Source organism: Helicoverpa armigera, chromosome 24 (assembly GCF_030705265.1).
Source record: "Helicoverpa armigera isolate CAAS_96S chromosome 24, ASM3070526v1, whole genome shotgun sequence".
Lineage (NCBI taxonomy): Eukaryota > Metazoa > Arthropoda > Insecta > Lepidoptera > Noctuidae > Helicoverpa > Helicoverpa armigera.
Window position 1 is genome coordinate 167,510 of NC_087143.1, and position 14,524 is coordinate 182,033.

The window sequence follows — 14,524 nt, forward strand, 5'->3', positions numbered from 1 at the left end:
CGGTACGCGCTCGGCAACGCGGACGACGTGGCCAGGATACCGGAGCGAGTATTCAGGTGACCACTCTAAATAACAATGAGGATCCAACTACCTTGTGCCTGCTTAATCTGCCATATTGGCTTAGTACTACAAGATCATCTTAAAAAAAAAACAGAATACATAGTGGTTAAATAGTAGCATCTTCGGAGCGCAGCATGGTGAGTATGGGCAAAGCTGAGGAGCTTGTGGGGGGACTTTCTCCAGCAGTAGATGATTTAGAATACAATAAAGCTGGTGTATTCAATGACAACATGTTTGGCGTTGTGTCTGACAGGGAGGAGACGGTGGCGGTGTTCATCCGCGCCACCAACACGCCGTACGCAGTGTCGGTGCTGTCGTACACCGTGCACCCGGAGTACGAGCACACCACCATGCACAGCCTCGCCGTCGTCGAGCTGGACGTCAGCGGTGAAGCATGTGAGTCAAACACGGACTAAGGATACACCAACACGCCGTACGCAGTGTCGGTGCTGTCGTACACCGTGCACCCGGAGTACGAGCACACCACCATGCACAGCCTCGCCGTCGTCGAGCTGGACGTCAGCGGTGAAGCATGTGAGTCAAACACGGACTAAGGATACACCAACACGCCGTACGCAGTGTCGGTGCTGTCGTACACCGTGCACCCGGAGTACGAGCACACCACCATGCACAGCCTCGCCGTCGTCGAGCTGGACGTCAGCGGTGAAGCATGTGAGTCAAACACGGACTAAGGATACACCAACACGCCGTACGCAGTGTCGGTGCTGTCGTACACCGTGCACCCGGAGTACGAGCACACCACCATGCACAGCCTCGCCGTCGTCGAGCTGGACGTCAGCGGTGAAGCATGTGAGTCAAACACGGACTAAGGATACACCAACACGCCGTACGCAGTGTCGGTGCTGTCGTACACCGTGCACCCGGAGTACGAGCACACCACCATGCACAGCCTCGCCGTCGTCGAGCTGGACGTCAGCGGTGAAGCATGTGAGTCAAACACGGACTAAGGATACACCAACACGCCGTACGCAGTGTCGGTGCTGTCGTACACCGTGCACCCGGAGTACGAGCACACCACCATGCACAGCCTCGCCGTCGTCGAGCTGGACGTCAGCGGTGAAGCATGTGAGTCAAACACGGACTAAGGATACACCAACACGCCGTACGCAGTGTCGGTGCTGTCGTACACCGTGCACCCGGAGTACGAGCACACCACCATGCACAGCCTCGCCGTCGTCGAGCTGGACGTCAGCGGTGAAGCATGTGAGTCAAACACGGACTAAGGATACACCAACACGCCGTACGCAGTGTCGGTGCTGTCGTACACCGTGCACCCGGAGTACGAGCACACCACCATGCACAGCCTCGCCGTCGTCGAGCTGGACGTCAGCGGTGAAGCATGTGAGTCAAACACGGACTAAGGATACACCAACACGCCGTACGCAGTGTCGGTGCTGTCGTACACCGTGCACCCGGAGTACGAGCACACCACCATGCACAGCCTCGCCGTCGTCGAGCTGGACGTCAGCGGTGAAGCATGTGAGTCAAACACGGACTAAGGATACACCAACACGCCGTACGCAGTGTCGGTGCTGTCGTACACCGTGCACCCGGAGTACGAGCACACCACCATGCACAGCCTCGCCGTCGTCGAGCTGGACGTCAGCGGTGAAGCATGTGAGTGAACGACCAACAGTTCTCTTCCTGCGCTTGTTTATACAACTGCCGATATTCCGTACATCGGTATCATGAGCATTCTCAATACAGTTCTTTGATATAGCGTGTATTCTAAATTCCAAGTCACGTACATAAATTGATCCTGTATACTTTATGGCTACAGTACATCGGCATTTTGAACTTCGAGATATAGTCCATTGTTTTGTATAGATAACTTAAGTCTTAAAGTATTTACACATTATTTTGGTACCTATTCAGACCAATATTTGGTATTAACTCACTCGTGATAGTATTTTATGCATATCTACAAATGATAGCAAATGTTTTCAAGCAACGTGGGACAATATAAATTGGTACAATTACTTGATTCGATCTTCCCATCGCATAATTTATATTTTCAGTTCAGCTGATACCGGTGTGCTTACCCCTTCAACAAGACAAGGTACAGGACTCACAACCCGAGAAACTGTACCTCATCGGGTACACGGATGGTCAGTATATATCGTTCCGTTCATTCATTTCTCGTTTTCGTCTGAGTCTTAATGACTTCTTGTTTTATTTCAGATAATGAAATTCTGGAAAAAGTAATTTACCAAATACGACCCATGAAAAATAAAATTTGTGATGACTTCTATGAACGAACGGGGGTAAGCATCTTGTAATTTTTATACAGACTATAAAAATTGTTTCTTTGTTCATCACTTTTAGTACATACTTATCTTTCAAACAAGTTATTACATCTCAAACAAGTTTTGATTTTGGGTGCTTTTAAAGACTAAACTCAAGTTTACTGACTTCAGTTTTCAGAGCAGGGCAATATCCCAACTGCGTCCGTGTGTGGGTACGCGCCCTACTCCTCCATCAAGTGTCAGTGGGACGACGGCATGGCGCTCGTGTCCAACGCCACCAATGGAGTCTTCACTTTGGTTACTCAATATTACACTTTTCCGCCTATTATTATATCCTATTTTCGCTCTTACTCTCCCTAAACACTTCCTCGTCTACCTGAATTTAATAAATGTGTACACACATAAGTGACAGTCATCTCGGATAAATGTTTTTCAAAGGCTGGCTGACCTCACCCCTGAAAATATAAAAGTCCCGTTAGGTATACTTTTGGCTTTTTCTACGTCCAAAATAGCTGAGGTTTGTATACCAGATGGGGCTTAGTATCCACGGCCCCGGGTGCACGGCGCCGGCGCGGTACATCGCTCTGTCCCCCTACGTGAGCTGGCTGCGCCTGGTGACCGGCTCCGACGCGGACTCGCCGCAGCCGCCGCAGCCCGACCAGCCCGCCTACATCCCTGCGCACAAACTGTTCAGGTGAGTCACGGTGCCGAACGCAAATACATATACCTTACAATATTCATAGGGGCAGTGTGATGATGGTTGTTCAAAAGTTATCCCGATAGAGACGCTTGTAATCTGGACATTAGTTGTTTGATAAATTCCAGCGCCTTCAGAAAACATTGATATTTTTTCATCCTTTTTTTTCTAGCTTGATAACTCTGGGAGTAATACTTAATTTACAAGTTGTTTCATATCATTTCAGATCAAACCAAACTCGACGAAAAGGCGTGGAATACTATGTTCTTGGTCACGATTTTATTCCTCATCTCTCACTTAGAGGATTACCGCTGGATCACTACTATATTAAGCCTATCGAAAGAGATAACAAAACCCTTGCTATATATCCAAGTGAGTTATATGTACATAGACGTATCAGGAAGCTTGATGCTTGCGCGGCTATCTATGGCAGGACGAGTGCGATGACAGTAGCTCTCACTTGTCATGTGAACAGTTGCAGGCACCCGGGGGTATCGGGATGCCTGGGTTGAGACTTCGCGTACAACACAGGTCCTCAGCTGCATGCAGTTAGATTGGGGGCTGACCTAACATATCTACTTGAAAAAAGGCTAATGAACAACATCATGTGTAAAGCAGCCATAAAAATGGTGTTTTAATTCTCGCACATTTTTATTGTACCTACTAGGTAGGGTAGGGTTTCCCCCGCGTCCCGTAGCCGGATGGTGACAAAAACCTTCTCCCGGGTCTATGTTACCTCCGCTCTAATTTTCAGCCAAATCGGTCAAGCCGTTTTCATGTTATGTCGTTACAACGGAAAGTGGGTTTAATTTTTACATATATAGTTTATTTTGTTCGTTTTCTTTTTGTGTATTTTTACTTTTTCTGGTGTTATATCGACATATATTAATCAGAACATTTAATGAGATGAGGTATGACACACTTTGTGTAAGGAACAATGTCAGACGTCCATAGTAACTTAGGCTCAATAAAAATATTTCATATACAGTGAAAATTCTTACAGTTTTTTGTATAGTTTAATGTTAGAAGCTTTTCTATGTTTTCCACTTTTGCATTGAACTTCTCAAAACCAAATTATTCCAAATTATTAAAACGAAAAACCTGAACTCGATAAACAAAATAATTACTTATTAAAATGATATTTCTTTTTGGAAAAGTAGATAACAATTAATTATTTTATAAGAAGTTAGTATTTTATATCTAAATTGTTGAAGTAAAAAACTTTGTGTCCGTGAGAATTTAGTTTTAAAAGTTGATTGGTTGGGCCAAAACCTGACATTGTTCTTTACTTATTACAGCAAAACTAGCGAGATATAAACTTTTGTACATTTTCAGTTGAAGAAAAGTTCGAGATATCTCATGATGACTGCAACAAGAGACGAATGCTAATGTACCGCGAGGAGTTTCGTCTCGACGCCCCCGGCACACAAGGAAACATCACTTATAAGGTACGAGGTCCTAACCAATACTAATAGGATGTATAGAATTAAATATTTTAAACTAATACGCATTGAATTTGATATTTTATTGATTTTGTTGTTTTATTCACAGTTGTCCCTGTACGATTTGAAAAACTTGTTCTGCAAATGTGTTACATTGAATGTAAGTTTCATACATTTGATTTAACGTCTTTAGTGCACTGAAAGTAGCCTCTCGCGAAGTGGCTCGAGTGCCGTCAGGACGTAACGAGCTCAAACCTTAACAGTTCATTTCTCTTACAGGTAATTTGTGAAGAGCGATCCTACGCGTACCTTTCGTTTAGAGAAGAGTTCGACTTCGTATCGGGAACTGAAGATCTTCATCCAATTGACTTCAACGTTTATACGTACGGATCAGTGCCTATTCGTACCGCGCCACCAGGCAAAAACGACAAACCTAAAAAGAAAACGGACGATTTATCAAACTACTACCCGAAATTCATCACTTTCGAAACCAAAAAAGGAACCGTACTATCTAACGAGTTGTATCTAACGTTTACATATAATGGGAAAGCCAGGCTTATCTTCAAAATGTTTGGAGCTCCGATTGAAATGACCCCTTATGATTTGGATACGACACCCCGACCTGTGCGGAGATACCTGGAGGAAGTTGAAGGAGAACATTCCTGGGTCACTCGTCCAGACGTGATGCACCGAGGAGTCGCAGACACGCTGGTGGCCGACGAGCACGAGCCGGTGAGTGTGGGACGCCGCCTCGCGGCTACTCCACTGTGTGTGACTGTACTGTGCTTGCTCACCATGACTTTATCTTTGAACACATTGTTATACATACGGTAGCTGTTCACTATGTGTAGCATAAAAACATTTGAAAACTGATATTGTTGTATTGATCCTTTAAATAAAAGGCTTTAAGGATACTGAATCGTTGTTTATTTGAAGAACTAAACAAGTCCCAGTATTGAAATACCCGGTATCCCATATATCACGAAGCACTACTGAAGAACACTGGTTGCCCCGACCCTGGTGCATAGACGGCTTCAGAAATAGCATGGCGGGTGTTAGACAGCAAGAGTCTGACACTCCCTCACGCTGCACCACATAGGGAGGGGTCATTTGATGGCGTGAAGTAGCCCAAATTAAATTGGGTTATTGCCTCTCGGAATATTGGGTTGCTTACTAATTTGTAAAAACTAGATGTGTTATGTATGTTGGGTGTTCGGTGGTTATTTTGGATTGCTTGAACAGATTTTTTTTTAGTACGTGACGGAGAACATAGGGGATACTGAGGTAGTACATAGAGACTGTACATAATGGAGTACATAGAGACAGTAATGATGGAGTACATAGGGGTAGTACATAATGGAGTACATAGGGGTAGTATATAACGGAGTACATAGGGGCTGTACATAATAGTCTTAGGATAAGATGGATGTTGTTTGTATGTAACTGGGTTGAGGAGGTAAGATAGGCAGTCGCTTCTTGTAAAGCAATGGTACTCAGCTGAATCCGGTCGGACCGGAAGCCGATCCCAACATAGTTGGGAAAAAAGGCTCGGAGGATGATGATATGAAGTCATTAAGTTTTGGGAAAGCTTTTTATTATAATCAACAACCAACAGTCTGAGTGTATTCATAATTAGGTATCTGGAAGCATAATTCGATTTTGTATGCAATAAACTTCTTTCACTAATGCTGCCTGCGATGCACTTTTATAATGAATATCTTCATTGGATATCCCAAATGCCCTCTAATGTTGAAAAAAACATGATTCAAATTAAAATCGACTCAAAAGTTTGCTAAGGAAAAACATGGCCGTTCAACACACGCTACAACAAAGTCAGATTTTAAAGCATAAGTTCACCTACAACACAGACGTCCGCTTTATTAAAATCTTACTGTACCTACTTTGATAATAGATAGAACGTGGGAATTCATATTAAACTGTTAATTAAAGAAACTGTCGAAACTGACGTTCATGTTGTCGGTGAACTTGGTTCTAAGGATGTTAAAATATTATCTCCAGATACCGATAGACCTACAAAACACCCTGACTCCATATAAAGTAGCATTAAACTAATAGTATGCATAGGTCTGATGTTCTCATCTGCTATCCAATCTGCAGTTATTGAATGATCAGCATAGTGTCGCCCGCGGGCGCCGTCCGTCGCCGCACCTGTCTTTAATATAATTAACACCACACACACAACAGCATGAATGCGAAACAAACAAAAAGTCTTGTCGATGAAGATTTGCATATTAATGGCTGTAGTCTTGTTATTGTGTCTGCAGTTGCCACGCTCCTGTGTCAAGTTTTATCTTCACCATTAACCTGCAAAAACTGACTGCTTTTACATCCCTAGGAAACTCTGTCATCCCTTTTTTTAGCCCCTCCCCGTTTCTAGGGTACCATCTATCTACATACCCAAATCAAACGGTTCAGCCTTTTTTATCGTGACAGCTACAGAAACTGGAATTACTTCCCTTAAATTATCCTTCAACTTGCATCTCATACAAAAGAAAGCATCGAATGCAGTGACATGAATGCGAGTGCTTGTCACGTCGTCAGTGAGACGGTGCGCCCGCGGCGCGTCGCTCCCGTGACGAACGCATCTCGTGTCGACACCACTGCTAATGTCCACTCATTATGCGCCATCTTTTGCTCATGACCATACAACTTCAGCACTGTTTTATAGTGAAGGTACAGGACAGTGTTTTCGCCATGTCTATCTGTCTGGCCGTCCAGTCGTCCGTCTGCTCGAGGATAATCGCAGTGACCGTTACGTAAGAGAGCTGCTTGGTGCCATTATCTAGATTCTAGATCAAGCACGTCGACAAAGTGGTAAAAAAAAAATGGCAGAAAATTTTAAGGGTAGGTTTCCCTCCGATGACAATACATGTTAAGCTATGTGACGTCATCCTAAATCCAACATGGCTGAATATACAAGATGGAGGACTAGTTATTTTAAGTTACCTACCTATACAATATGGGTAACAAATGACAGATCAAGGATCAATAAGTTAATTATTAAGATTGATTCTTGAAATAAACAACAATTCAGTATTCATACAGCCTTTAATTTAAGGAACAATAAATCGATTACTAGTATAAATACAACAATATCAGTTATCAAATGTTTTTATGCTACACATAGTGAACAGCTACCGTATGTGCAACAATGTCTTCAAAGATGTCATGGTGAGCAAGCACAGTACAGTCACACACAGCGGAGTAGTCGCGAGGCGGCGTCCCACACTCACCGGCTCGTGCACGTCGGCCACCAGGGTGTCTGCGACTCCTCGGTGCATCATTTGTGGAATACTACCGCCCAAGTAATAACTTGGATCGTGATATTCTGGCTCTGTATGCCCGGCCAGGGTTGTCGTGTCCAAAGTATAAGGGTTCATATCAATCGGAGCTCCATACATTTTTAATTCAAGTTTGCCTGTCACTGGAAACCAAAACCTTAAATACAACTGGTTAGACAATACGGTTCCTTTTTTGGTATCGAACGTGATGAATGTAGGTTTGTAGTTTGATTGATCGTCAGTCAACTTTTTAGGTTTGTCGTGTTTGCCTGGTGGCGCGGTGCGGATAGGCATTGATCCGTGCTTATTCACGTCGAACCTAATTGTTTGAAGGTCTTCAGTTCCCCCTACGAAGTCGAACTCTTCTCTAAACGAGAGATACGCGTAGGATCGCTCGAAACACTTCACCTGTATGAGAAATTAACTGTTAAAGTTTGAGCTTGCTATTTACGTCCCCGACTAGGCTTGGAGTTTTATAACGTTTTTTATTCTCAAAACTTAACCTTGACATACTAGGTTTTCAAGGTTAAGTTTATTGCTATCAATGCTATGCTAGTATTTTTTTTATCTGCACCTAAAACGAACCTGATGGAATCTACTTATCAAAACTTCTAAACAAACACTCTTCAGAACAGTCAACAGTTCGAAACAGTAAATATATTAAAGATACCATTTATATTTTGATAACGAACCAATAGCCTGCTTTTAAATGCGGCAACGACGTGTAGTTATACAAAAGACAACATGTGTCGGGAATTCTTAACCACGTACCTATTTATAATCTATTTTCACTACACAAAACACGCACAAACTTATTTAAAATTGATACATTTCAAAACAAAATAAATGCAATTACGACAATAACATAATACACATGAGAGTTATGAGTGAGAGTGAGATGAGATGAGATGAAGTGAGGCGCGCGCATCGCGTCATGGCTGCCACTCAGGATGCGCAAAATTTTGGGCAAAATGCGTCCGTCATCAGTTTCGCGTCGGCCGGCGAATTCGAGTGCGTCACGTTACCGGTCGCCGATGTCGCTGACGATGCACCCCGCCCCGCCGCCACTGCTGTGTCGACACCTGCGGCTGAGACTTGCGTAGGAACATCGACACCCAAACGCGCGCCTACGCTGCAGTAGCAGCCACCAACAAGTCCGCTGTGACGCAAACAACGCGGGCCAAAGCAAAAAGGGGTAAACAAACCCGTGGCACATCACAGCCACAGACTGGTCCTAAGAAGGACATGTGCGACAAGGATGGCTTCACAAAGGTAGAATGAAAAAAAAGAAGAACAAGGTTTCTTAGGAACAAGTGCGGTACCGCAATAACTGGACCCAACATCCTGCTACGTCCTGCAGTACCAACGACGCAGCTGTACGTGTCCCGTCTACATCACACCACGACGGTGGAGCAGATCGTGGAGTATGTTCGATCCAAGACCAACTGGACCTTGAGGGTGAAGAAGTTGGAGTCGCGCCACAATACGAACTATGAGTGCCAACTCATCACTTCTAGATTCTGAGTCTTTCGGAGATTCTGAGGATGACTAGGCGACACCACGCAGCGAAACACGACGCCGACACTTCGTGTGCAGTAGTGATAATTTATATATTAGTTTATAAGTATTGTTATGAATGGTATACATATATGCATTTGTATGTTTATGATCCCTAGTTGCCTGAAATAAAAGAATAAATAATAAAAAATGACATAAAGTTTACTACTTTCGGTGCACTTAAAGACGTTAAATCAAATGACTAAAACTTACCTTCAATGTAATACATTTGCAGAACAAGGTTTTTAAATCGTACAGGTCCAACTGTGAATAAAACAACAGAATCAATAAAATTTCAAATTCAATCCTTATTAGTTTAATTATTTAATTGTATACACCCTGTAAGTCTTGATTAAGTCTATTGTACCTTATAAGTGATTTCTGTGCGGGATTCGGGCACGGTAACAAAAATATCCTCGCGGTACATTAGTGTTCGTCTCTTTTTGCAGTCATCAGGAGATATTTCGAACAATTCTTCGACTGAAAATGTATAAAAAGTTTATATTTCACCAGTTTTTCCCATAATATAAGTATATACATGAGTAAGGCTCTGGCATCAAGCACTAGCTTTGATCATCAGCCTTTTTCCAAGTAGGTATGTGAGGGTCAGCCCCCAGTCTAACTGCATGCAGCTGAGAACCTGTGTTGTACGCGGAGTGTCAACCCAGGCAACCCGTCTGCAACTGTTCACATGACAAGTGACAGCTACTGTCATCGCACTCGTGTTGCCATAGATAGCTGCGCAAGCATCAAGCTTCCTGATTCATCTATGTGTATATACATATAACTCACTTGGATATATAGCAAGGGTCTTGCTATCTCGTTCGATAGGCTCAATATAGAAGTTTTTCAGCCATCCTCCTTTATTATGTTTTCCAGTCTTTTTTTGATGAGGAATAAAATCGTGACCAATAAGATAGAAATCCACGCTTGATCGTCGAGTTTCATTTGACCTGAAATAATATAAAACAACTCGTAAAGTAAGTATGTCTTTAAAAATGTACGTTCACACAAAAATAGTACTCCCAGAGTTATCAAGCTAGACAAAACAGCATGAAAAAATAGTTTCTGAAAGAACTGGAATTTATCAAACAACTAATGTTCAGTTTACAAGCGTCTCTAACGGGGTAACTTCTGAACAGCCATCATCACACTGCCTAATATCAATATAGTTGAATTGCCCCTTATAATGGACTAGCTGGTGCCCGCGACTTCGTCTGCGCAGGTTTAGTATTTCGAACAATATGTTTACAAATTGTAGCCTATGTGTTATTCTGATGTATAAGCTATATTATTGTAAAGTTTCATTAAAATCCATTCAGTAGTTTTTGCGTGAAAGAGTAACAAACATCCATACATCCATACATACAAACTTTCGCGTTTATAATATTAGTAGGATGATATTCCATTGAATATTGGGAGGTATGTTTGACTACTACTGACGTGAAGAGTTTGTGCGCGGGGATGTAGGCGGGCTGGTCGGGCTGCGGCGGCTGCGGCGAGTCCGCGTCGGAGCCGGTCACCAGGCGCAGCCAGCTCACGTAGGGGGACAGAGCGATGTACCGCGCCGGCGCCGTGCAACCGGGACCGTGGATACTAAGCCCCATCTGTTATACAAACCTCAGCTATTTTAGAAGTAGAAATAGCCAAAAGTATACCTAACGGGACTTTCATATTTTCAGGGGTAGGGCCAGCCAGCCTTTGAAAAACATTTATCCGAGATGGCTGTCACTTATGTGTATACATTTATTAAATTCAGGAAATGAGGAAGTTTTAAGGGGGAGTAAGAGCGAAAATAGGTTAAATAATAGGTGGAAAACTGTAATGTTGAGTAACCAAAGTGAAGACTCCATTGGTGGCGTTGGACACGAGCGCCATGCCGTCGTCCCACTGACACTTGATGGAGGAGTATGGCGCGTACCCACACACGGACGCAGTTGGCACATTGCTCTGCTCTGTAACCTGAAATCAGTAAACTTGAGAATTAAATATGTCCTAATAAATGGTCATACTTTCAATTTAAAAGATTCAATGTAAACTTTATTTTGATAACAATGTACTAAACGTGATGAACAAATGAAACGTTTTTTAAAGTCTGTACAAAAATTACAAGATACTTACCCCTATTCGTTCATTGTACTCATCGCAAACTTTATCTTTCAAGGGTGTTATTTGGTAAATTACTTTTTCCAGAGCTTTATGTTCTGAAAAGAAAAACTACACTTAGTCATTGAGACCCTGATTATGAGCAAATGAATGAACGAAGGAACGATACTGACCATCCGTGTACCCGATGAGGTACAGTTTCTCGGGTTGTAAGTCCTGCTTCGTGTCCTGTTGAGGGTGTAAGCACACCGGGATCAGCTGAACTGAAAATATAAATAAATATGCAAATCTAATACAATTACTCTTATTGACCTAATTATGTACACAAGACACTTGCTATCATTTCTAGAAATGCATAAAAATATAGTATCATACAGTAATTTTATATACCAAAAACTTATCTGAATACCAAAAGAATGTGTGAACTTTAAGTGATCAGATACAAAAGAATCTACATACAAACGCGATATGAGAACAGTTGGTCGTTTGACTCTATGGAGAACAAAATGATTAGCGGAGGTGCTATAGCGGAAAATCTCCTAATCCTAAGAAAGATGCGAGTATGCGGTGGACTAGGAACGTTACTGTTTTTCCCATTATACGCCGTCTTTGGACCCGACCATTTTTTGTCATACCAAAATCGTTGGCAGAAGTCTCAGAACATTCGAATTTGAGCTAGAAGAAGGCGCCTGACCTACCTGCTTTATGGCATACCCGCTCATATTTCCTTATTTTATTTTATTTTTTATCCTTAGGCCTTGTATCCTTAGTCCGTGTTTGACTCACATGCTTCACCGCTGACGTCCAGCTCGACGACGGCGAGGCTGTGCATGGTGGTGTGCTCGTACTCCGGGTGCACGGTGTACGACAGCACCGACACTGCGTACGGCGTGTTGGTGTATCCTTAGTCCGTGTTTGACTCACATGCTTCACCGCTGACGTCCAGCTCGACGACGGCGAGGCTGTGCATGGTGGTGTGCTCGTACTCCGGGTGCACGGTGTACGACAGCACCGACACTGCGTACGGCGTGTTGGTGTATCCTTAGTCCGTGTTTGACTCACATGCTTCACCGCTGACGTCCAGCTCGACGACGGCGAGGCTGTGCATGGTGGTGTGCTCGTACTCCGGGTGCACGGTGTACGACAGCACCGACACTGCGTACGGCGTGTTGGTGTATCCTTAGTCCGTGTTTGACTCACATGCTTCACCGCTGACGTCCAGCTCGACGACGGCGAGGCTGTGCATGGTGGTGTGCTCGTACTCCGGGTGCACGGTGTACGACAGCACCGACACTGCGTACGGCGTGTTGGTGTATCCTTAGTCCGTGTTTGACTCACATGCTTCACCGCTGACGTCCAGCTCGACGACGGCGAGGCTGTGCATGGTGGTGTGCTCGTACTCCGGGTGCACGGTGTACGACAGCACCGACACTGCGTACGGCGTGTTTGTGGCGCGGATGAACACCGCCACCGTCTCCTCCCTGTCAGACACAACGCCAAATGTGTTGTCATTGATAAGACAAGTCGTTACAGACTCAAAGCATCTACTGATGGAAAGAGTTCCACAAAGACCTCAGTTTTGCCGATACTCACCGTGCTGTGCTGTGGGATTTTTTAAAGTTCCGAAGATGCTATTATTTAACCATTATGTATTCTGTTTCTTTACGAGATAATCTTGTAGTACTAAGCCAATATGGCAGATTTAGCAGGCACAAGGCAGTTGGATCCTCATTGTTATTAAGAGTGGTCACCTGAACACTCGCTCCGGTATCCTGGCCACGTCGTCCGCGTTGCCGAGCGCGTACCGCGGCGTGATGAGCACGATGCCTGACATCGCCACGTGCCGCTTGTCGAAGTCTCCTGGTGACCAACATGGTGACAACATTATAGCTTCACTACTTACATTCCATCTGCTTAAACTTTTCTGGCTTCTGTCTAAAACGACTGCCAAAGATGTTCAAATGACAACCGGTACCCACTTATCAGATATAAATGCGAGACTAACGTATATAGACTTGCAGTACCCCCAGCCACATGAAGTCGGCGCTCTGACCGAGGAGCCCCTCGGACACCGCCACGGAGCTCACGTCGCACCCCGCCGACACGCCGCCTGTAACATTCTCACATACAGCTCACTACTGCTACTATCTACTTATGCCACTACTAACTAAACTGAGCTAAACATCGGACCATGCACCAAGAGCAAACTATACGATAGTTTTAGGCTTTCAGGCAACGAGATCAACCAGCTGCGACAAAGACATTATCCGTAGGTATGGTAGCAGATGGCTACAGACAGATACACTAATTTACTTTCGACCTCTCATCAAACAACGTTTAGTTTATAAAACCGGCCAAGTGCGAGTCGGACTCGTGCACGAAGGGTTCCGTAAATTACAGTTAAATCAACCTATCTCAAAAACTATAAGAGATACTTTGATCAAACCAAAAATAGTTGAAAGAGTTAATTAGCATGCATCACCTCTATTTTTTTTAGAATTTTATACCCCGTAGTTATAAAAATAGAGGGGGGGGGACATACTTTTTACGACTTTGAGAGCTGATATCTCAAAAACCGTTCACTTTAAGAAAAATGTTTTTTAGAAAACTTTATATCATTTTAAAAGACCTTTCCATTGATACCCCACACGGGTATGTACATCGAAAAAAAAAATTTCATCCCTCAGTTACATGTATGGGGGGCCCCACCCCCAATTCTTTTTTTTACTATTTAGTGTCATATTTTTGTAGCGGTTCATACAACACATATTCCCATCAAATTTCATCACTGTAGTACTTATAGTTTCCGAGTAAATCGGCTGTGACAGACGGACAGACGGACAGACGGACAGACGGACATGACGAAACTATAAGGGTTCCGTTTTTGCCATTTTGGCTACGGAACCCTAAAAAGGGTACCTTCTACACAATGTGGAACTTTCTTTAAATTCAAAATTAGGATGAAAACTCACCAAAAACAATAATTATTAACTGAGTAAACAGCATTTGTTTTTCCAACATTGTTTTTTCAAAATCTTAAATTTACAATTCAACTTCAATATAATACTGTATGCATTGCTCACTGTTCGGTTT

General features: G+C 43.5%; 2 protein-coding genes across 2 annotated transcripts; both read left to right on the forward strand.

Annotated features, from left to right (window-relative positions):
• The first annotated feature begins 203 nt into the window (after positions 1-203).
• Positions 204-1,580, forward strand: LOC135118595 (dynein heavy chain-like). Its single transcript, XM_064041010.1, has 9 exons — positions 204-456; positions 502-594; positions 640-732; positions 778-870; positions 916-1,008; positions 1,054-1,146; positions 1,192-1,284; positions 1,330-1,422; positions 1,468-1,580. The coding sequence occupies exons 1-9, from the start codon at positions 204-206 to the stop codon at positions 1,578-1,580; spliced, it is 1,017 nt and encodes a 338-aa protein (XP_063897080.1).
• On the forward strand, positions 335-5,355 carry LOC110379325 (uncharacterized). The gene is made up of 9 exons (XM_064041011.1): positions 335-1,698; positions 2,100-2,189; positions 2,263-2,345; positions 2,499-2,624; positions 2,858-3,021; positions 3,251-3,396; positions 4,360-4,472; positions 4,576-4,626; positions 4,746-5,355. The coding sequence occupies exons 1-9, from the start codon at positions 1,653-1,655 to the stop codon at positions 5,298-5,300; spliced, it is 1,374 nt and encodes a 457-aa protein (XP_063897081.1). The 5' UTR covers positions 335-1,652; the 3' UTR covers positions 5,301-5,355.
• Positions 5,356-14,524: the final 9,169 nt, after the last annotated feature.

Bases quoted from the DNA above. Each gene is read 5' to 3' on its own strand.
- LOC135118595 (XM_064041010.1), top strand. From the start codon at position 204: ATGGGCAAAGCTGAGGAGCTTGTGGGGGGACTTTCTCCAGCAGTAGAT. The intron at 457-501 runs GTGAGTCAAACA...CGCCGTACGCAG, and splicing joins GGACGTCAGCGGTGAAGCAT to TGTCGGTGCTGTCGTACACC. The intron at 871-915 runs GTGAGTCAAACA...CGCCGTACGCAG, and splicing joins GGACGTCAGCGGTGAAGCAT to TGTCGGTGCTGTCGTACACC.
- LOC110379325 (XM_064041011.1), top strand. From the start codon at position 1,653: ATGCACAGCCTCGCCGTCGTCGAGCTGGACGTCAGCGGTGAAGCAT. The intron at 2,625-2,857 runs GTTACTCAATAT...TTTGTATACCAG, and splicing joins CCAATGGAGTCTTCACTTTG to ATGGGGCTTAGTATCCACGG. The intron at 4,473-4,575 runs GTACGAGGTCCT...TTTTATTCACAG, and splicing joins AAGGAAACATCACTTATAAG to TTGTCCCTGTACGATTTGAA.